Source organism: Oreochromis niloticus, linkage group LG17, assembly GCF_001858045.2.
Source record: "Oreochromis niloticus isolate F11D_XX linkage group LG17, O_niloticus_UMD_NMBU, whole genome shotgun sequence".
Lineage (NCBI taxonomy): Eukaryota > Metazoa > Chordata > Actinopteri > Cichliformes > Cichlidae > Oreochromis > Oreochromis niloticus.
Genome location: NC_031981.2, coordinates 302,171 through 324,479, shown reverse-complemented (window position 1 = coordinate 324,479; position 22,309 = coordinate 302,171). Strand labels below are relative to the sequence as shown.

Genomic DNA, 22,309 nt, shown 5'->3' with positions numbered 1-22,309 from the left:
TCTCTCTGTTATTGTAGGGACTTTACCTCATAAAATAAAGTACGTTGAGGAAACTGTTGTTGTGATTTGGCACTGTGTAAATAAAATTGAAATTGCTTGTATTTATCAGTTTTTTAATTTTGTGCCCCACGGAGCTCTGTAGTGGGTCAGTGTTTCGCCTGGTTAGTGGACAAACCCAGCAAACCCTTTCACTGTAGAGCTGATATCAGTGTGGCCAATGCATTATGTTGCTGAAAGTACTAAAGACCCAAGCGAGCAAATGGTCTTGAAAACTTGTCATTGATGCAGTAATGAGGTGCCAGGGGAACGTCAGCATCACGAACAGAGCACAGGTCTTTGCTTCAGGCACCCACTGAGGCAAATCTGTCTCTGCTTTATGAAGAGATAACAAAGAGGAGGTGATGGAGGCTGTTTAATAGGAAAGGCTGGAGAAGAGCCAGTTAAGACTTGAAGAGGAAGCAAAAAGATGAGAATATGTGTGTTTGAAAAATAGTAACTTTCTCTATAATTGTTATATTTTGTCTCACTGATGACCTTTGACTCATTCAGGACAGTACAGGCATGAAGCTGTGGAAGAAGAGGTGGTTCGTTCTGTCTGACATGTGCCTCTTCTACTACCGTGGTGAGGACACACAGACACACATGCATCTCTTCACGTTGGCACTTCAAGAAAAGTTAAAGGCTTGTCAACCATGTTTACCTTTCACACCTGTTTACAAATATCAAGTTGTGGAAGATATTCACCGTTTACATATGAGGCCTTTATTTCTGAATGGTATATTTGCCTAATTTCTTAAAAAATATACAGCAAAGGTTGTACACACTTGATTGTTATCCCTCACACAGTACCATAATGATCTCGATTCCATCTCTGTGATGGAATACTATGAACTTTTAATATTGATTACATGCGTGAGTACACTTTGAGCTCTACTTTCATTTCAAAGAATCAGTCTATGGTGGTAAAAACCGCTACCTTTGTCATGGCCAGCAACTTCAACACGCTGAAATAACAAAATACATCAACAGTTTTGTTGTACTGTTTGTATTACTTAGGAGGTCACGTGTGGTGCAACATCACAAATTTAGAACTGTGTTCATAAAACCTCATCTTTCCTCCTTAATGCTTTCTGCACCCTTCAGAGGGATTTTTCCATCTCCATAAACTGATGAATTAGCTTCTTCCAGGGTGCGATCGGCAGCCGCTTACACGACAAACTGAGGGAAGAGCTGCATGTTTATTGGCTTTGCTAGCCAGAGAAGAGACATCGTCTGGAATGACAATGACATGCGCAGCTTTCTGATAATGTTTTCTTTTTCAGTTTGTCTCCTTCTGGCTCTGTCGCTTTATTCTAAGGAGCTTCTTTCCCTCAGGTTGGGATTTTGGAAATGTGGTAAATTATATTCTTTCTGTACGGGCAAAGATGTTAATCATCCCTCCTACTGCAGATCCTCCACGAGATAAAATAAATTAGTGTATTTACATTTACACTGCTAATTTTGGTATTACCAGAGCGAGGCAGAGACATCATTTAAAGACTTAAATCATAGTTAACTTAATTTTCAGAGGTGCAGTTTGATAAGCAGATCTCAGTTTATTCCCAGTGATTAGACATTAACTATTTATAAAGCTCATGTTTTAAAGTAAGAGTAAGTTAACTGTCATGTCAGTTATACCATCCATCCATCCATCCATTCGCTTCCGCTTATCCTTTTCAGGGGCGCGGGGGGCGCTGGAGCCTATCCCAGCTGTCATAGGGCGAGAGGCGGGGTACACCCTGGACAGGTCGCCAGTCTGTCGCAGGGCTAACACACAGGGACGGACAACCATCCGCACTCACATTCACTCGCACATTTACACCTAGTGGCAATTTGCATTATCCAATTAACCTATCCCCACAAGCTGCATGTCTTTGGACGGTGGGAGGAAGCCGGAGTACCCGGAGAGAACCCACGCAAACACGGGGAGAACATGCAAACTCCACACAGAAAGACCCGGGCCTGATGGTGGAATTGAACTCAGGACCTTCTTGCTGTGCGGCAACAGTGCTAACCACCGTGCCACCGTGCTGCCCGGTTATACCACAGTTATACCACAAGTCAGTTATTCTCTGTCAGTTTTCAAATCCATCACCACAAAAATACACTAATATAATCCAACAATGAGGTTTTCTTGGACTTTAATTTCTTTAAAAAAATAATGAAATCAGTGAGCAGGTGATCTTACAAAGTCGTCCTTTTGGATCTGAGCTCAGCCTTCGACACCATCTCTCTCTCACTCCCTCCTTCTTTTTTTATTCAAAAATTTTTTATTGAGTATTTTATGGATATAGTTTACAAAGAAAAAAAGAAGACGGAAAACACAAACTGTTTACAATGAAAACAAAACAGAACTTCTCATGTTGGAACTTGTTTTCCTCTCTTATATTAACCAAACAAGCAACGAGAAGAAGGAAAAAAAAACAAACAAACAAAAAAACAAAAACAAAAAAAACCAAGAACAAAAAACAGAAAAAAAACGAAAAGAACCTCCTCGCCCCCAACAAAATAACAAAAGCACTCCGTCCTTCTAAGCAGACTTTCCTCTCTCGGTATCGTCGACACACCCCTAGCCTGGTTCCAGTCATATCTCCTTGACGCTCCCAGTTTATTCAACTTTAATCATTCCACTCTCGTCTTTTCCTGATCACCTCTGGTGTACCCCAAGGCTCAGTCTTAGGCCCTCTTCTCTTCATAATATACATCCTCCCTCTTGGTACCATTCTCCACAAATTTGATCTTCACTTTCACTGTTTTGCTGATGACACCCAGTTATATCTCTCCTGCAGGCCTCATTCCTCCCTCCCACCTACTTCCCTCACAGAATGTCTATCCGAATTAAAATCCTGGTTTAGCTCTAATTTTCTTAAGCTCGGTGAGGATAAAACTGAAATCCTCCTTATTGGCACCAAATCCAACCTTTTGAAGGCGAACCATTTCTCTTTCACTACTGATACCTCCACAGTTTTCCCTTCTCCTCAGGTTAAGAGCCTTGGTGTCATCCTAGACAGTTCACTATCCTTTTAATCTCACATCAATGATCTCACCCATTCCGCCGGTTTCCATCTATGCAACATTAACAGATTACATCCTTGTCTTCCCACCCAGTCTACGTCCATCCTTGTCCACAGTCTCTTTACCTCCCGCCTTGACTATTGTAATTCTCTCTTGCGTGGTCTCCCCCATAAATCCCTCCATAAGCTTCAACTGCTTTAAAACTCAGCTGCCTACATTACCCACTGTTTGTTAATTTTATCTTGTCCTTTTGTTTCTATTGTTCTTCATTTTGTCTTTGTTCTATTACATGTGTTATTCTATTATTGTCCTTGGGTGTCTTGAAAGGCATTTTTAAATAAAATTTATTATTATTATTATTATTATTATTATTATTATTATTATTATTATTAAAGTCATCTGTTGAATGAACATCATTTAATCATGCCACCAAATTTCCATTTAAAAACATAAGTATACTTTATCTTGATTAAGATGAACATGACATGGATTCATCAATTAAATTTCATTCACCTTTAATTAACTTTGAGTCCAAATTTAGTAAATCTGCCAGATTTAATTGAGTCAAATACTTCAGAGCACCAAAATGTTGTTTATCACATCAACTATTATATTCAGAATCAGAACACGTTGATGTTATTCTTTCTTTATTCTTTGTGTAAGAAGTGTCAGTGTGGTTGAACTAATACACAGGCAATATTACAAATACCAATCTTGTTTAAATTAGATTCATTTATTTAGCTACCAAAGCTTAGCAAAGCAATGACATTACTGACACATCCAAAGCATTGTTGTTGTTATTACTACTTCTTCCTCTTTTAACCCATTTCTTTTTTTTATACTAAACTTTCTTCAGTTGTTTGTCCCACAAACAACAGAATGAATTAAAACATTATTTAGAAATAACTGTTACTTTTAACATATTTAACATAAAGAGTTTTTTAAGTCCCATTTTGAAAGCTCAAGAACAACTTTTTATTCATCAGTCATTAGCCAATGATAGCCCATAATCGTCTGAAACATAATATGAACAAGATTTGCAAAATGGACCTAAATTTTTATTAAATATGACGAGTGACTGAGATCATAAACTCAACAGCAAAGTGTTTACAGAGGTCCCATATCGCCTCCTCACTGCTTTCTTACCCTGATACCGTTGAGATGTCAGCTCTCTGTAAGCCAGCTGGAGCCATTCAGCATCAGGGACGGGTGAGAGGAGCCGCAGCGCCTCAGCTAAAGCAAACAGTAATGCGCGTTGGAGGCTCTGTGGTTTTGTGCCGCAGTCCATGTACTGTGCTGCCTTTAGATCGCATGAAACATGATACTGCACAGTGTACAGAGGTGACAGAATCACAGCTAAAACCACCACAGCTGTTGTTGTTACAAGAATTTTGTCATGAGACGTCATTCAATTTCATTTGGAGAATTTTGTAATATATATGACAAAATCAGACATCAGTATATAATGATTAAATATACTAGTATTGCATTCTTCTTCATTTGCCTCACTTGTTTCTCTTACTTTAGATCTCAGCTCTTTACAGCAGGGAACATATTCACGATGAAAATATCTACTAAATATCTCTAACGGTGGCTCCAGGTTTTAAGCCTCGGGAAATATAAATCAAAAAACTGAAAGCACTGGTTATTACTTTGCTGATTCACAAATACCACTGGTTTCCAACACAACTTCAAGTTAAGGAAGCCATGCCGCAGGGAAGTTTATGTACTTTATGTCGACATTTATCCAACGATGTTCCTTCTTCCAAAGATTATTTCTCCCTCCTTGTTCTTCCTGGGAATCTTTACAGCTTGATAGAATAAACAAATATTTAAATATCAACACTATCTGCTATCATTCTGGGCCATGTATGTGATTGACACGTACTAATAAGAAAGCAAACATAACACAAACAGAAGAAGAATATTTTGTACCACTCTAACCCACAAATCTCCCAGTCTGAAACCTTATTGAATCAGATTAGCATATAGTTGCTGACATAAATATGTTTCAACCTGCAGACTTTTCTCTTTCGTTGCTGCAGATGAAAAAGAGGATAGCATCCTAGGAAGCATCCTGTTGCCCAGTTTTCACATATCTATGTTGTCGGTGGATGACCACATCAGCAGGAAATATGCCTTCAAGGTAAACACTAGTTACATTTTTTTAAAGGTTTGTTATGTTATTATTATTAGTGATTGCAACAGTTCATGCTACTTTGTAACTAACTTTTCATTTTTATTGATTTTGGGACAGCAATTCAATCCAGTTTTATTTATACAGCACCAAATCACAACAACAGTCGCCTCAAGGTGCTTTATATTGTAAGGTAGATCCTACAATAGTACATACCCAACAATCATATGACCCCCTATGAGCAAGCACTTTGGCAACAGTGGGAAGGAAAAACTCCCTTTTAACAGGAAGAAACCTCCGGCAGAACCAGGCTCAGGGAGGGGCGGGGCCATCTGCTGCGACCGGTTGGGGTGGGTTATGGTTAGGGTTCACAGGGTTAACAGTATGCAAGTTATTTATGTAAAAAAGGTAGAAAGTCTCAAAGTTTCACCTTGACGAGGTTAATGTAGTGACCCCCAAAGGTTTGATCAGAAGTTTGAGACTGAAAGACACGTCCATTTGTAGAAATAACCCAACAGATCCCGTGTCCTGCCTCGTGCACACACTTAACTGCACCAGACTGATATCAAACATTTTACAGTTTGTTTTAGTTGAGAGGCTGTGTCTGAATTTCATGGTTAAAATTACTAATACATAAAAAAACTAGGTTTTTCTTACATAGATGTGTGTATACTTGTACATACACATAGAAAGTTGTGTGTTGGGCAGTTCAGTGTGATACTTGTGATACAGCTTTTGATAAACTGAGCAGCAGTATATTGACTTCCTGCTGGTAATTTGAAGTCATGATCCAGATTTGTTTCTCGCACTTCTGTTTTATCCTATTATCACTCTCCCTCTGTCTTCACTCAGGCCACTCACCCCAACATGCGGACATATTACTTCTGCACTGACACAGCCAAAGAGATGGAGTCCTGGATGAAAGTCATGACAGATGCTGCTCTCGTCCACACTGAACCAGTCAGAAGGTTGGTGCTAACCACAGGGATATATCAGACAGATAAGATGGTGGGCAGATGTGAGGTACACACCTACTGTGCAGTGACAGAGTTCTACAAAGTGGAGTGTTGTTTTATATCCCATGCATCACAGGAGCCTCATTTATGGTGTGTTTTATGGCCTCAAAGTCTAAGGAGCTTGGATGACCTGGATGAACCTTCACAGACATCACAGCCTCTGAAAGGATCTAATCAAGAGTTTTATCCTTCACTTGCATGAAGCAAGCATCATTCCCAACAACATTTGAGCCCAATTTATTGTTTCTGACACCACAAAACTTTCTTTTAGCATTTAAACACTACTGTCCAGATTCAGCTCCAGAAAGTCAGAGACACGAGCTGTCCTTTTCAGAGCATGAAGTTAGAAGAACAGATTATTTAAATGAGTCATGCAGGCATGATTTGCAACAGGCAATTAAAAGCTGTTTGTGCTGAAAAAAGCATGTATCATTTTGGTAATGTGGCTCTGATAGTCCCTCTAAGAACAGGAAATCAATTAGGAATACCAGGAATTATCAGAATAAGCATGCAGTTGGTTTGCTTGACCCTGTATACGTGTCGAAACGTTGTTCTATCCTGTAGCTCTTCCCTGATTTAACTTTTACATCGAAATACTCCAAATTACTGGTATTTTGCTGCAGAGCAGAACATGGAGTATCACAGGAAAGGAGAGAAACAAGGCACACATGTCGCACAAACGTATTAGAGCCAGCAAAGTTGGTCTTTGTGTTTTCAGACATTGTTGCACATCATGAAAACTCCAGAGCACACCGAAGCCTCTGCACATCTTTAGTCACCGGTGTAGCCGTACAACATCACACTCGTCTTCGTTCGGCTGCTCCCTTTACGGCTCACCACAGCACCATACCCACCCTGTGCTTGTCCTCCTCCACTACATCCATGATTGTTTTCTCTGTGGGCTCCTTTTTTCTTCCTGCCTGTCAGCTCCATATTCAACATCCTTCGTCCACTCCCCTCCTCTGCACAAACCATCTCAGCCTCGCCTCTCTAACTTAATCTCCAAACCGCTCAAGGTGAGCTTATGCTGTTCATCCTGGTCACTTCCAGTGAAAACAACTTTAACTCAGCCTCTTCAACCCATATATCATAGCGGGCCTCACTACCATCACAGATCATCCTTGAACTTTGCCTCTGCCGACTCCATCTGCATCCACTCTCTGTTTCACCTCTCTTGTGCACTGTCTGTTGCTGTGGATGGCTCTTCTATCTTTACTATCTCTACGGCTTCTACCCGCGTGTATTTCTCAACGAGCTCAACAACTTTTATGCTCGTTTTGAGCGAGGGAACCCCACAACCACAACCAAAACAGACACGACGCCAGACCACCAACCTCTGACTCTCTCCCCCACCGATGTAAGTGCGGTGCTGAGCAGGATCAATGTCCACAAGGCTGCAGGTCCTGATGGCATCCCCGGGCGTGTTCTCAGAGCGTGTTCTGGGGAGCTTGCAGGAGTCCTGACCAGTGTTGGTCAAGTTACTTGAAAAAAGTAATCAGTTACTAATTACTGATTACTTCCCCCAAAAAGTAATCCCGTTACTTTACTGATTACTTATTTTCAAAAGTAATCAATTACTTAGTTACTTAGTTACTTAGTTACTTTTTAAAAACACGATTTACAACCTGAACAGGTAATAAAGCGATAGATCTTTCAGCCCAATTCTACTTTTTCTGCATAATTCATCATACAAAATGTAATCAAATGGAAAAGTCTCTTTTTAAAACTTGTTTTATTAGTTTTAATCTTTTAACTTTATGCATCAAGCAAAAATTAAATTATATGCAACATTCTCTGACTGGAAGAAATTTGTTTAACATTTAAACCTATTTTCTGCACATTCCAGCACATAAAATAAAATATGTTTTTGTGTTTACACTCACTCTTTCAAATAGATGCAAGTAAAACACAGCAGAAAATAAATAAAATCAAAGACTAGCGGTCCTGTCGCTCTATTTTCACCTGTAAAGCAGGACTGGGGTAGGCGGAGGTTTACCCTGGTGCAGGTGTGCCGCAGCGGTCAGTGGAAGAATCCGCGAGTTTCTCTGTGAATTTCACATTACGTCGTAGTACACTCGGTGCTTTCTTGGAAGTTTAGGGTTTTTTTAGCTGTAAAAAGAAGTTTTCTTCCCACGCACAACGGACACTAATGTTTTTGTCACTTTTTATGGAATCAAACTCAAAATAAGGTCAGTACTTCCACGCTTTAAACGCTGCATGCTACACTCTGTCCCGCACTCGATATATTATGATCTGCAGACAGCTGTTGTCACGAACGTCGCACTCGCTTACGTCACTGTCATGAGACGTTCTCGCAAAAAATCACGGTTTTAGTAACGCAGTAACGCAGCGTTCCTACGTGAAAGTAACGGTAATCTAATTACCGTTTTTGCAATAGTAATCCCTTACATTACTCGTTACTTGAAAAAAGTAATCAGATTACAGTAACGCGTTACAAGTAACGCGTTACTGCCCATCTCTGGTCCTGACAGACATATTCAACCTGTCCTTGGCCCACGCTGTGATACCGGCCTGCTTCAAATCACCCCCATCATCACTAAGTGCTTAGAGCAGCTGGTCCTAGCACACTTCAAATCCTGTCTCCCCCCCACCCTGGACCCCCACCAATTCGCATACCGCCAGAACAGGAGCACAGTCTCCATCGCACTGCAGTCTGTCCTCTCACACCTGGACAACAACAACACCTACGCCAGAATGCTGTTTATAGACTTCAGTTCAGCGTTCAATACAATCCACCCCTCACAACTCATCAGGAAACTGACAGACCTGGGAATCAGTTCCCTCATCTGCAAATGGTTACTGGACTTCCTGACCAACCGCCCTCAACATGTCCGACTGGATAACCGCTGCTCATCTACAATCACAATGAACACCGGTGTACCACAGGGCTGTGTGATGAGCCCTTTCCTCTACTCCGTCTTCACCCACGACTGCAGACCTGCTGATGGTTCCAACACCATCAAGTTTGCAGATGACACCACGGTGATTGGCCTCATCAGCGACAACGATGAGACCGCCTACAGGGAGGAGGTGGATCGTCTGGCTGAGTGGTGCGACACAAACAACCTGCTGCTTAACACCGAGAAGACTAAGGAGCTCATCGTGGACTACAGGAGGAATGCTGACCCACATCCACCCATCCACATTAAGGGGACGGCTGTGGAGCGTGTGAGCAGCTTCAAGTTCCTGGCTGTCCACATCTCCGAGGATCTCATCTAGACGACCAACTGCTCCAAGCTGGCCAAGAAGGCTCACCAGCGCCTCTTCTTCTTGAGGACTCTGAGGAAGAACCACCTGTCCTCAGACATCCTGGTGAACTTCTACCGCTGCATCATCGAGAGCATCCTGACCAACTGTATAACAGTCTGGTACGGGAACTGCTCCGCCTCGGACCGGAAGGCGTTGCAGAGGGTCGTGAAAACTGCCCAGCGCATCGCCGGAGCACCACTTCCTGCCATAAAGGACATCTACAGGAAGCGGTGTCTGAAAAGGGCTGGGAAAATCATCAGAGACCCCAGTCACCCATCACATAGACTCTTCACCCTCCTGCCCTCTGGGAGGCGCTACAGGAGCGTCCGGACTAAGACCACCAGGTACCGGAACAGCTTCTTCCCCACAGCTGTCAGACTCCTGAACTCTGCCTCCTGACATCTGACCCACGTTAAACTCATGGACTGAACATACACACAACCACCTACACACACACACACACACACACACACACACACACAATGGACAACTGTACCCTCAAACACACAATAATAACATGGACTGAACCACCACTCACAACCACTAGCACTTTATATAGCCTCTGTAGAAATTATCCACATATCTCACTTATCTTAACTGCACTACTGTATAGTTCTGTGTAAATAATCATTCTGTACATACGATAATTTTTAATCCTACAACTGTTTATAACTTGCATAGTTCACATTTCTGTATAACTGTATATCTCATATTTCTGTATAGTTTTTCATATTTATATCCTGTACATAGCTTGTACTCACTACAGCCTGTACATACTTATAGTTATAGAATATTCATAACATACTTCATACCGTGTACATTATAACATACCATAATAGACCCATTTCTGTAATATACTTACACATCTATATTATTGCTAATATATATTGTAATATATCTATATCACAGCTAAAGCACTTCTGGATGGATGCAAACTGCATTTCGTTGCCCTGTACCTGTGACATGTGCAATGACAATAAAGTTGAATTCTATTCTATTCTATTCTATTTGTCTTCATTTTACTGTCTTTTCATTCCTCTTCTGTCCAGTGCATACCTCCACCTCTCTCCACCAGCTCTTACTCTTACCACAGATCAGAATGTAGTCTTCAAACATAGAAGCAGACCCCTGATGTAATCCCACCCGTACTGTGAACCTGTCACTCCTACCACCGCACTGCTGTCCCACTGTGCTCTCTTGGCACCTTATCAAAGGCTTTCTTTAGATCCAAAAAGACTGTTGGCCTTTTTTACTTTTTCTCTTAAAGTGAACATCTTTCTGCAGTGAAGCCGTACTGATGCTTGCTAATCATCACCTCTCTTCTTCACCGAGCTTCAGCAGCTCTTTCTCATAGTTTCATAGTATGGTTCATCAGCTTTATCCCTCTCTAGCTTTTGCAAAATAGACCCTGTCCTTTAAAATCAGTACCAGCACACTTCTTCTCCATTTCTTCATCACCCACTCACTTTCCAAAATTGTGTTAAATAGTCTGTTAAAAAAGTCCACTGCCCTCTTTTTCTCTGCCCTCAGGTATGTCATCTGGATCAACCCCCTTTCCACTCTTCATCCTCTTCATAGCTGCCCTCACTTCCTCCTTACTAATCATCCTCATTGATAACTGTCCTTCCTCCGTCCTCGTCTCTTTTTCATTTTCTACATTAATCATCTTCACACACTGTCTTTAAGTGTTAGCACGTCTGGCCTTAATCAACCGAACGTGCTGCACATCCTGTCCAGCTCGCCCTCTTCCCTGTCCAGTCAGTATGAGTCATTTTCCCTTTACTTAGCGTCCAGCCTCACATACAACTCAATATAAGCTTTTTCCTTTGCCACCTCTCTCTGTGCTGTATCCCTAGACTCCCAGTACTTCTTCTCCCTGACTATTCTAGCTTTTCTTTCCTAACGTCTTCTTTTGAGTACCTTCTTGTAGTTACTCGTCTAATCATCAAGTCTCCTTTTCTTCTGTCCTCTGTCCAGAGGATACACCAAACAACTTCTTGGTAGTTTTCTATTATTCTTATTGTATATATTGTATATCTTATTCATCTGTTCCTCTGTCTCTCCTGCTACTTTGAGCATGTACATGACAAAAGAATTTCCCCCGGGATAAATAAAGTTATTCTTATTCTTATTCCTTAGCACTACAATGTTACCAGTCATCTGGAAACTTTTCCTCAACCCCCAGTGCCTGTCTCAACGTCTTCCTGAACTCTGTCCAACAGTCTTCTACTTCCACCACTGCTTTCACTCACTTGCTCTTCTTGAAGTCCAAAAGACTCACAATACTTGAAATGTGCAATTCCCTTGTATCCTTATTCCTATTTATTCTATTTATCCCTTTTGTATACTCTGTATTTATATATGTGTATATATGGTATATTTCTGCTCACATTCTGTAACTTCTGTCGGTGCTGTGCTATTGGAAACCAAATTTCCCGGAGGAACCCACCCGAGGGATTAATAAAGTTCTATCTAATCTAATCTAAAATTATCTTACGGACTACCATCCGAAGCTGCCTGGCTACGTTCGTGGCAATCGTGGCTCAAGAGTTGGCAGTTCGTCTTGTAATCGGAAGGCTGCCGGTTCGAGCCCCGGCCCGGACAGCCTCGGTCGTTGTGTCCTTGGGCAAGACCCTTCACCCATTGCCTACTGGTGGTGGTCAGAGGGCCGGTGGCGCCAGCGTCCGGCAGCCTCGCCTCTGTCAGTGCGCCCCAGGGCAGCTGTGGCTACAATGTAGCATGCCATCACCAGTGTGTGAATGGGTGGATGACTGAATGTAGTGTAAAGCGCTTTGGGGTCCTTAGGGACTAAGTAAAGCACTATACAAATACAGGCCATTTACCATTTTACGTTCTCCCCTGCTCCTAGCTTGCAGTCTCCTATAGACTTGTAGTCAAGACCGCCTAATCCGAGACCAAGACAAGACCAAGACCAGAGGGTATCGAGACCAAGACCAGAGGGTATCGAGACCAAGACAAGACCAAGACCAAGACCAAGTTGAGACGAGACCGAGACCGAGTCGAGACGAGACCAAGACCAAAACCAAGACCGAGACAAAAAAAGTCTTTAAACTGCAGCCAGATGCTGCTACGTTTACAGGTGTCAGGCATATTTATGTGTTTTTGCTTTCGCACAGCCCTCCTCACCGCTGTCTACTGTCTCACTCACTTACTGAGAGGACAGACGCACGCTCCACTTGACTGTCGCGTCTCTCACCCTCTCTGTTTTTCACATAATGATATTATCCTATATCCTCGCATGTGATTGGCCACAATATGGAGGGATTGGAGCATAACTGAGCCACTGTGTGAGAGCTGAGCAGCGAAAGGAAATTAAGTGAGGGTAGAAATGACTGAAAGATTATTAGGCTCTGTTTTGAGTTTTGTTCAAAAAAGAATGACTTCATATAGGAAAAAAAATAAATATCACATATGCAGGACACCTTAAACTAGTTTTTTAATTAAGCAGCAAGGCAGAACAAAGTCGGGCCTGTATCAAGACACAGGGACTAAACCCCAATTCATCCAGACCCAGAACTGATCCAGAATTAAAACAGGACTACAACAGTAACCAAGACAGAACCAGAATCAGAACTAGATGATAGTAGCACTGAAAATCATCATACACCTGCACTACACTTATTTTTTAATTCTACCAAAGTACACTATTTAGATTCTGAAAAGTTTATATAATTATTTAGCCTTGTTGTGCAAACAAGCCTGCATAACTTAATAAATATAGAATTTGAAAAGTAACAAATGGTATCTAAAAAGAAACCGGTACTAGATACATGTTCTGATGAGTTTTGGCAAACAACCATTTGACTAACATGTGTGTCTCACCTGCTCTTGTTCCATCTCTGTTCTGTCCTCATTCTCCTCTCTCTCCCTCTCTCTCCCTCTCTGTTCCTCTCTCTCCCTCTCTCTCCCTCTCTCTCCCGCTCTGCTCCTCTCTCTCCCTCTTTGTGCTGACAATCAAGCCAAACACCAACATCATCAAATATACAGTTGAAACCAGATATTTACAAACTCTTCAGATAAAAACACTTTTTTAATTGTAACATCAAATCAGACTAAATGTTTATTTTTTTAGATTGATAAATATAAAAACATATTTGTTAACTTTAAGAGTAAAGAGAAAAACTATATGTATTTCTTAATTGCAAATGGCACCAAATTGTATTCAAAATTGAGCCACACTTATGGAGCTCCACAATTCTTTTCCTGGTGTTTTGGTTGACATCTCTTGTTTTTCCCATGTCACAGAAACAGGCTCTGTGTTTTGCCTTATATGCATCCACAGGTGTGCCACCAATTTACTCACATGGACTCTACTAACCTATCAGAAGCTTCTTCAGCTCAGAATGGAATCGTCTGGAGTTTTCTTATTAATTAACAATAAACTTAGTGTATATGTTCTCCTAAATTTGATGAAAGTGATTAAAATAGACAGCTCCCTCTTTTTATTCTGACATTTAACTAATTCAAAAGATATTTCAACATTTATTTATCTAAAACAAAAGTTTACTCTAAATTGATGTTTAACAGTAAAAAATAGTTTTTATGTTTTCTACCTAAAGTGTAAATATCTGGTTTCATCTGTGAATATACTGCTGTGTATTGAAATTCCTCTTGTTTTGCATAGATATACTGAACAACATACAAAGCATAATATATAAAATAACATCTGCCTGAGTTTTTTCTTTGAAAGAAGCTCCTTATGTCCATTGTGTTCATCAGTACACAATTGAAACCGATTTAGAGAGTTTGTTTAGCCGTGGAGGGAAACAACTGAAAACATGAAATGTAAGCTAAGACTCTCTAAAAAATCAGCATTGTTGTTCGGCTTTTTATTTATCCATTTGTTGACTCACTCGAAGAGTAAGTAACGCAACCAACTGATCAGTTTGATATCAATCTTTTGTGATACACCGTCATATTTACATTATTAGTTCAGTACGAATGATTTGCTTTGGTACCTGGTCAAACTTAAGCTGTCCTCTGTCTGCAGCAAACTCGCAGGCAGCAGTTTCTCCCCCCTCGCTCACATGCGTGTTGTGCTCAGTCGCCTAGTGCCTGAGCTCGGATCATACCAAAATTAGGGGGAATTTACGACGGTGCCCCATGCTTCTGAAAAAATGACCTGGCTTAAGCCCAGTAAGCCAACCCCCCGCTCCGCTGATGGTTGACTCCAAATCTCCCGAACACTATGTCGATTTGAGAACGGAAGACCGAAACAGCAAGACCAAGACCGAGACCAAGACAAAAGTCCGTCGAGACCAAGACAAGACCAAGACAAAAGTCCGTCGAGACCAAGACCGAGACCAAGACAAAAGTCCGTCGAGACCAAGACGAGACCAAGACCACGTAAAAGTGGTCTCGAGACCAAGACCGGTCTCGAGACATCCAACTCTAGTCTCCTATCTCTTTCAAATTGCACCTCGTGCATATGATGATAGTCCATCTGTGCACCTTCCTCTCTTCCTCTTTTTTCCATGCTAAAATCTACTATTTATGTGTCCTTCTGTATTTCTGTCTTTAGCAGCATACTTGCCTAACATCACCTGTTCCCTTCAGCTGCATGTCCACTGAAATCTGTGGACCGAATTACATTTCCCTCTTCCCCGGGGGAAACACACTATCACTTTATCCAACTGACTCCAGAATTCCTCTCTCTGCGAGCTGACAGCTGTGGGGTATAAATCATCCAGTCGATTTCCAGCTTCAAACACAACTTGTGATGTTGTCCAATGCTCTTTACCTCCACAATACTAGTCAGATACCCCTCCTTCAAGATCAGCCTTACTCTATTTGTCTTGGTGTCTACACCATGGTAGAACAACTTGAACCCACCTCAAATGCCCGTGGTCTCCTGTAGACACATATATCTACCTTCCTTCTTTCCTTCTAATCAGCCAACTCTCTGCCTTTGCCAGTCATAGTCCCTATGGTCCCTAATCTCACCTCCTCACTCCTGCCTCTCCTTCGGTCTCGTTGCCACCTAACACACCTTCCCCCTTTCCTCTTCCTTTGTCTTCGGCCAACAGTAGCACAGTTTCCACCGGCATCCTGTTGGCCAACAGCACTGGAGGTGGTCGTTGTTAACCCAGGCCCCAAACAATCTGGTATGGAAATCTCATTCTTTGTGATCCGCATGTTTGATTTGGCTAAAATTTCCGTTGGATCCCCTTCCTAATATATCCCTCCTCATTTACCTGGGCTTGGGACCGGAACTAGGAATGCACTGGCCTGTGACCCCGTGTGGCTGGGTACTCAGCGTCACATATTGACTTTGATATGTTTTTCCTGTTCGAAACAATAGTAGAAGATCCATTAGATAACAACTGAAATGGCAGCAAAGATGCAGTAATCAGTCTGACTAAGCCTGAGCTTCAGTGTCTTAGAGTAACGCTGTATGCTGCTCAGGTGTGACACTCGGGACTGTGTGTTATAGATAAGCTGGGAACCATCACACTTTGGTAATCTTCCTTAAGTACTTACTGATTAGGTAAACTACCCAATACTTAGTGTAATCCATGTCAAACCCATGAACTAGTTGTAGTTATTATGACATATAGTTACATTAATCCCTAGCATAATGATGATCCAACATATGACTAACCACTCTGTGTTAATATAAATAATATTGTAATGTAATACAGTATACCCACTCACAGTCGCAGTTCAGAGTTGGTGGATTTTTCCTTATAATTAAATTCCCACAATTTGGCAGAAACTGCAAATATCTGTCATCATTTTTATGACTTTTTTGGGGCAATATATAATTTTTCATGCATTTGAATGCTAAATTAATAAGAACAAAGAAATTCTTAAAAAATTAAATAAATTATCAATTTAAAATATAATTGTGCGTTTTAATTTATTTAAAATTCACTAAATAAGCACGAACGTAAATTCAGCTAAATTTCCATATTAAAATTAGTACTGTATACATTTTTAGGACTGTAGAGAGATCACAAAGGAACCGTAGAGGAAAAGGGGGAAACTCCCCTGTAGTCTAAGGCGGGTTGTTTCAAAGTAGCCAATCTGAGAGCATTCATCTCTCTCCATCTCTCCTTCTTGCATCTTTGGCAGGTGGAGTCCAGCATTCCCACATTGGAAAAGTTTATCTCGAGTATTTCGTTGCGTATTCTTGTGTTTTTTAGTTTTGCTCTTCTTAAAGCCTCAAGATGCCACCCAAATGCATATTTAGGGTTTAAACGATAAAAACTGGCATTTATAGACAGTTTTTGACCACATCCAAAATTTGTGTTTTTTCACTATTCATGAGTGCTCGGCGAATGAAACCCTCACAGATTTTGTGGATCAACAGTATTACATGTACATGCAGTATTCATTTGTAATTGAAGGGTCAGGTTTTCCAGTCACAGTTTTAGATGTTGAAGAAATGAGCATCTATAAATATACAGGACCTGAAGATCTAAGTGTAACCACGGTAACGTCTGACCCCACTTCCGCCAATCCCTTTATTGTGGCGGGAATGAACCCTTTATAAGTTCCGGGTCGGTCAGCTGCATGTTCCCTGCTCCTCTGGCTGCTGTTGTCCCTGTGGTTGGCGTGCTTGTCAGATATTGACAAATTACAGACTACATACCAATTGACAGCGTGCAATAACCCGGCCAATTCATTCACCTTTACACCCTCTCTCGATCGACTGATGGTGGTCTGAGACCACCATCAGCTACTGATGGTGGTCTGAGAAGGTACAAATGACAAACTGATGACAGGATACTGGAGAGGGATGTGATCTTCAGCAGTTCCAAGTCTTCAGGACTAAGTTTGTTGAGGCAGCAGGACTTCTGGACTTAAGCTTCTGCCAATGTCTTGGTGCCAAATAACACCACAGCTCGCCTTTAGAGATCTTAGAGATTAGTGGGCGGGGGTTCATCTCTGTCTCATCTCTGATCTGAGTGCTCAAATGTTCTGTGTGATCATGAAAAAAAACCCCATTATGTAGTGCCATCTCCTTAAAAACACGACACATCAATGCTCAAATCTCTATTATTCTGTATTTGTTCATTGCAATGCTTCATTAAGGCTCTGCTCTAAATAAATTTTTTACATCATTAGAGTTTTTTTGACAAAAATATGAAACTTCAGAGAAATCGTGGACTCCAAAAGGTTGACTGACAGAAGGCAAGAGGAGCTGTCTCACTCACACAGGGCCTGTTACAGTAAATGTGTCTTTCTTTATTTTGTTGAATTCCACTTTCTGTTTTTTCTGTCACAGAGCGGACAAGTTGAAAGGGGACCAGCGGAGACCTCAAGAGCTGAACAACCTGCTGAACCACAGAGTCCTCACACGGCCCGAGATCCAGAACAACGAACGCAATCGAGAACCAGCGTGTCAACATTCACTGTCGCAGGTCGACGACAAATGGCAAAAAGATGTTGTGAAACACAATGACCAGAGGGAGCAAGAGTACTACACCTTACAGAGGGAGGGAGAAAGGTACTCTCTGAAGAAAGAGGGCGTGAGCTACATGCTGCAGAAGGATGGAGACAGGTATCTCCTGCACAAGGATGGAGAGAAGTACCTCCTGAGAAAGAATGGGGAGAAATACTCGCTGCAGAAAGATGAAAAAGTGTACACCATTCACAGAGATCTGGAGAAGTGCGGCGTTCGTAAGACGGACGATAAGCACGGGGTGACACCGGCAGAGGAAAAATATGCACCCTCCAAAGATGGGGAGAAGTGTCTGCTCGCGAAAGACGGAGAAAAATACGCCCTGCAGAAAGTAGGCGATCGACACACACTCCAGAAAGATGGAAAAAAGTGCCTCTCTCAAAAGGAGGTCAAGAGACAGCTGTCATTAAAGGAAACTGAAAGGTTCAGCACAATGAGGGAGAAGGATAATAAATATGGCACTATACAAGTTATGGACAAATACAGCACTATGAAAGAAATTAAGAGATACAGCTCGTTTCGAGAGGGGGATAAATACGCGACTCTGAGGGACGCAGAGAAATATGCTACGGTTTGTGATGGGGATAAATACGGCTTTCAGAGAGATCCAAGCACCGACAGGGCTCTGACTAAAATCAACAGCATCAAGCTACAACCAGCCCAAGCTGCTGCCATCGCAGCTGCAGTGTCTGCGTCTCGTCAAAACCAGGCCAACATCAGCGCCCAGAAACCTGCACAGGTCAGTGGCTCAGGGTGTGGAACAGGGGAGCAGCAAAGGGACTGCAGCCCCACAGAGGTGGATGGCAACCTGGCCAGGGTTCCTGTAAAGTCTCCAGCTCCAGTCCAGGAGCCAGAAAAGGGTTTGTCCAGGACCAACTCCATTCAGCAGCTGGAGCACTGGGTCCATCCGCAAAGGAGAGGACTGGACAATAACTCAAAGAGGTGAGTAAAGCAACTTTTCATTCAGTACATTTAAAACTTTAACAAAGAGGGAGGCAAAAATTCAAAATACACCATCACATAAGTATAGGCATTGAACCAAACCTCAACATAGAGGTTAGCTTCATACGGGATATGGATGCAGCTCACTTTCTAGCTACTTATTTTAGAAGATAATCTTTTTACATTCCAGGTATAACACACTTCACTGCTGAATATACATTTCTATTTTTTTTATCTATCTTTTTTTCCATTTTGTGGGCTCCAAAGGACTAAATGATTGTGTTGAACTGGCAGTGTTGTTTCTAGATCGTAAAGATCAAAGCTCTTAATGTTTGTCATGTGGTAAATGGCCAGTGACTTTTTTCCACCATCAAGTGCGGGATCTACCAAGGAGATGCTCTGTCCCCACTGCTGTTCTGCATAGGCCTGAACCCCCACCAGTGAGATCACTGACAAGACTGGCTACGGATGCCGATTACAGAACGAAACAGTCGTCAACCACCTCCTGTACATGGATGACATCAAGCTGTATGCCAAGAGTGAACCAGACATCGATTCACTGATCCACACCACCAGGATATACAGCAATGACATCGGAATGTCGTTCGGACTGGAGAAGTGTAGTCAGATGGTAACAAAGAGAGGGAAGGTAGTCAGAACTGAGGGGATCGAACTACTAGAAGGCAACATTGCAGACATAGAGGACATCTACAAGTACCTGGGGATCCAACAGGCAAATGGGAACCATCAAGAGGTCGCTAGGAAACCTGCAACCACCAAGTACCTGCAGAGGCTCAGGCAGGTCCTGAGGAGTCAGCTGAACGGTAAGAACAAGATCCAGGTACCCTGCTGGGATAATAAGTTGGCCAAAGGAGGAGATAGAAGCCACTGACATCAAGACCAGGAAGCTCCTGACCATACATGGAGGGTTTCAGGGGTCTATCACACCAGGCAAGACCCCAGGTGCAGGCTGTGTAAAGATGCCCCTGACACAATCCAGCACATAACAGCAGGGCATACATGTAACGCCATAACCAGGTGGCCGGCATAGTGTACAGAAACATCTGTGCTGAGTATAACCTGGAAGTCCCGAGGTCAAAATGGGAGACGCCCCCAAGGGTGATGGAGAATGACGGAGCTAAGATCCTGTGGGACTTCCAGATACAGACAGACAAAATGTTGGTGGCTAACCAACCGGACATAGTGGTGGTAGACAAACAGAAGAAGACGGCCGTAGTGATCGATGTAGCGGTTCCCAATGACAGCAACATCAGGAAGAAGGAACATGAGAAGCTGGAGAAATACCAAGGGCTCAGAGAAGAGCTCGAGAAGATGTGGAGGGTGAAGGTAACAGTGGTTCCAGTGGTAATCAGAGCACTAGGTGCAGTGACTCCCAAACTAGGCAATGGAGAGAGACACAGATGGTTCCCAAATTCTAAGTGTTTGTTTGTTTGTTTGTTTGCTTGTTTGTTTGTTTGTTAGTTTGTTTCGCCTGTCTTGTCTGGCAGCTTTAGTAAGCTTCAGTAATTTTCCAAGATGAGCTCTACAAATTCTCTACAGGCTCCTGTTGTTCATGTGTTATTTTTATCTGTTTGTCTATTCATTTCTGTCAGTGTTATTTATATTATTACAGTTATGTCTAAGCTGACAGGCAGGAGTTAAAAAAGGAGAAAATACAATAACAGGATAGAGCATGAATACAAAAGCAATTGATCGCCAACTGCTGGACTTGTAATGGTGACATTATGTTTAGTTTAACTATTTAATGTTTTGTTGTACAGAAGAGCTTTGTTCCTTTCTACCATGTCATAGCGCTGGGACGGATTCAGGATCAAGGGTAACTTGATCTGTTGTGCATGTGTTCAGTTCGGAGGCTCGGTTTTCCTAAATGGATTTATCGAGTTAAGACAAGGACTGAACAGTAACCCATGTTTAGATAACCTTCTGTGTGCTCACATATTGTGCTTACATATTCTTCCATCCTGACCTTCTTCAGTGTTTCCCTTAGTTATTTTTAAGGACCATACAGTTGTTTGCATATTCGAATTAGGAGGAGGCCATTTACGTGCAAAGGGAAAGACCATCTCTGAATGGAGGAGGGGGCCTAAGGGTACATCTGTCACCATCCTACAATGCTGTGATTGCAGCCATTCCCCAACTCTCTGTGAATGGTACTCATGGTTATTGATCAGTGGTTGTTGATCAATGGTCATGACAGTTTGCATATTAATGATCATAAACTGACCTCCCAGCCCGTTGTTCATCAGTGGTGCTAGTTTGAGTCATTAAGGAAATGTCCTGTTTATAAGGTTGAAACCTGCAGTCAGCTGAGACTGAAGAAGTCACCTGATGATGATGAAACATTTCTCCCACTGAAAACGTCCAGATGAACAGAATCAACCTTTTGGGTTTTGAAATAAGCAGTTGCTGTACATCCAGCATTTTAGTAACAGGTGTCACAAAGCTGACATTTCAGACATATCAGAATCTCTCACTTTTTTTGCAACAAATGCCATCTCTCCAAACACTGAACACTGAATCCACATACAGAACCTCCCCTGCAGTAGGGACAAACTAAAAGAGCTATACGCATTTGTTCTTATCTTCCAGTGTTACATCGTACCAGACTTTACCAAGAAACATGCCCAGCCACCGTACTCAGATTGTACCCCGCTACCCTCAGGGGTACCGCACGCTGCCCCGCAACAGCATGATGAGGCCTGAAAGCATTTGCAGTGTGGCAGGCTCGGTATATGACCGGGCCCTCCATCCAGCCTCCACGTCTGCTGTTAGCACAACAGAGAAGAGAAAATCAATGAGGGATGACACAATGTGGCAGCTCTATGAGTGGCAGCAGAGGCAGGCCTTCTCCAGGCAAAGTCTGGCTCAGCCACCAGGTACACATTTACAAATACCATGGATTTCTTTTCTGAAGTTGTATAAATGGTACCTATGCCTTTTCTATATTAGTATGTTTCTTTTTCTTAATCCTTTTCCTTGTTGTTCCCATAAGACTTGTTAGAAAAAACACATGACACAGATGGGCTGCAGCAGACCATGACAGTAACCATCTATCAGAGAGGATGTGACTGTGGGGTTGTGAGACGGCCTTATTGATAATTCCATGTTGTCTAAAACAATATTTCACTTTTTTAAACAAAATGTATGTCATTTAATCAGATTACTGTTTTTTGAGCTAAGAAATATGAGTGGCTATAGAAAACATTAAAGAGAAACCTCTTGGATGATGTGATGCCTTATGTCCTGTCAGGCAGTTTTAATCATGGCCTGAATGATTTGTTGTGCCAAACACATTTGCTTTTCCAAGAGGAGCTCTATAGACTCCCTGCATCCTGTCTGCCCTGGATAAGCTGCAGGAATCAGTTGTGTGGGTAGACCCATCTGCTCCCCTGCTTAAGCTGGGCAGACACTGTGCGATTTTTCCAGTCGTGTTATTCAGCT

General features: G+C 42.1%; 1 protein-coding gene across 15 annotated transcripts in view; it reads left to right on the top strand.

Annotated features, from left to right (window-relative positions):
* Nucleotides 1–22,309, top strand: part of LOC100703570 (pleckstrin homology domain-containing family A member 5) — a 173,539-nt gene that overhangs the window by 109,446 nt on the left and 41,784 nt on the right. For all 15 annotated transcript variants that reach the window (XR_003214527.1, XM_019346466.2, XM_019346460.2 and 12 more), the window contains 5 exons: nucleotides 550–622; nucleotides 5,100–5,200; nucleotides 6,044–6,159; nucleotides 17,729–18,847; nucleotides 21,458–21,744. Coding sequence is in view for 14 of the 15 variants with exons in the window: in XM_019346466.2 (XP_019202011.1) it covers nucleotides 550–622; nucleotides 5,100–5,200; nucleotides 6,044–6,159; nucleotides 17,729–18,847; nucleotides 21,458–21,744 (1,696 nt within the window). In the remaining variant the exon portion in view is untranslated. The remainder of the gene's footprint in view (nucleotides 1–549; nucleotides 623–5,099; nucleotides 5,201–6,043; nucleotides 6,160–17,728; nucleotides 18,848–21,457; nucleotides 21,745–22,309) is intronic.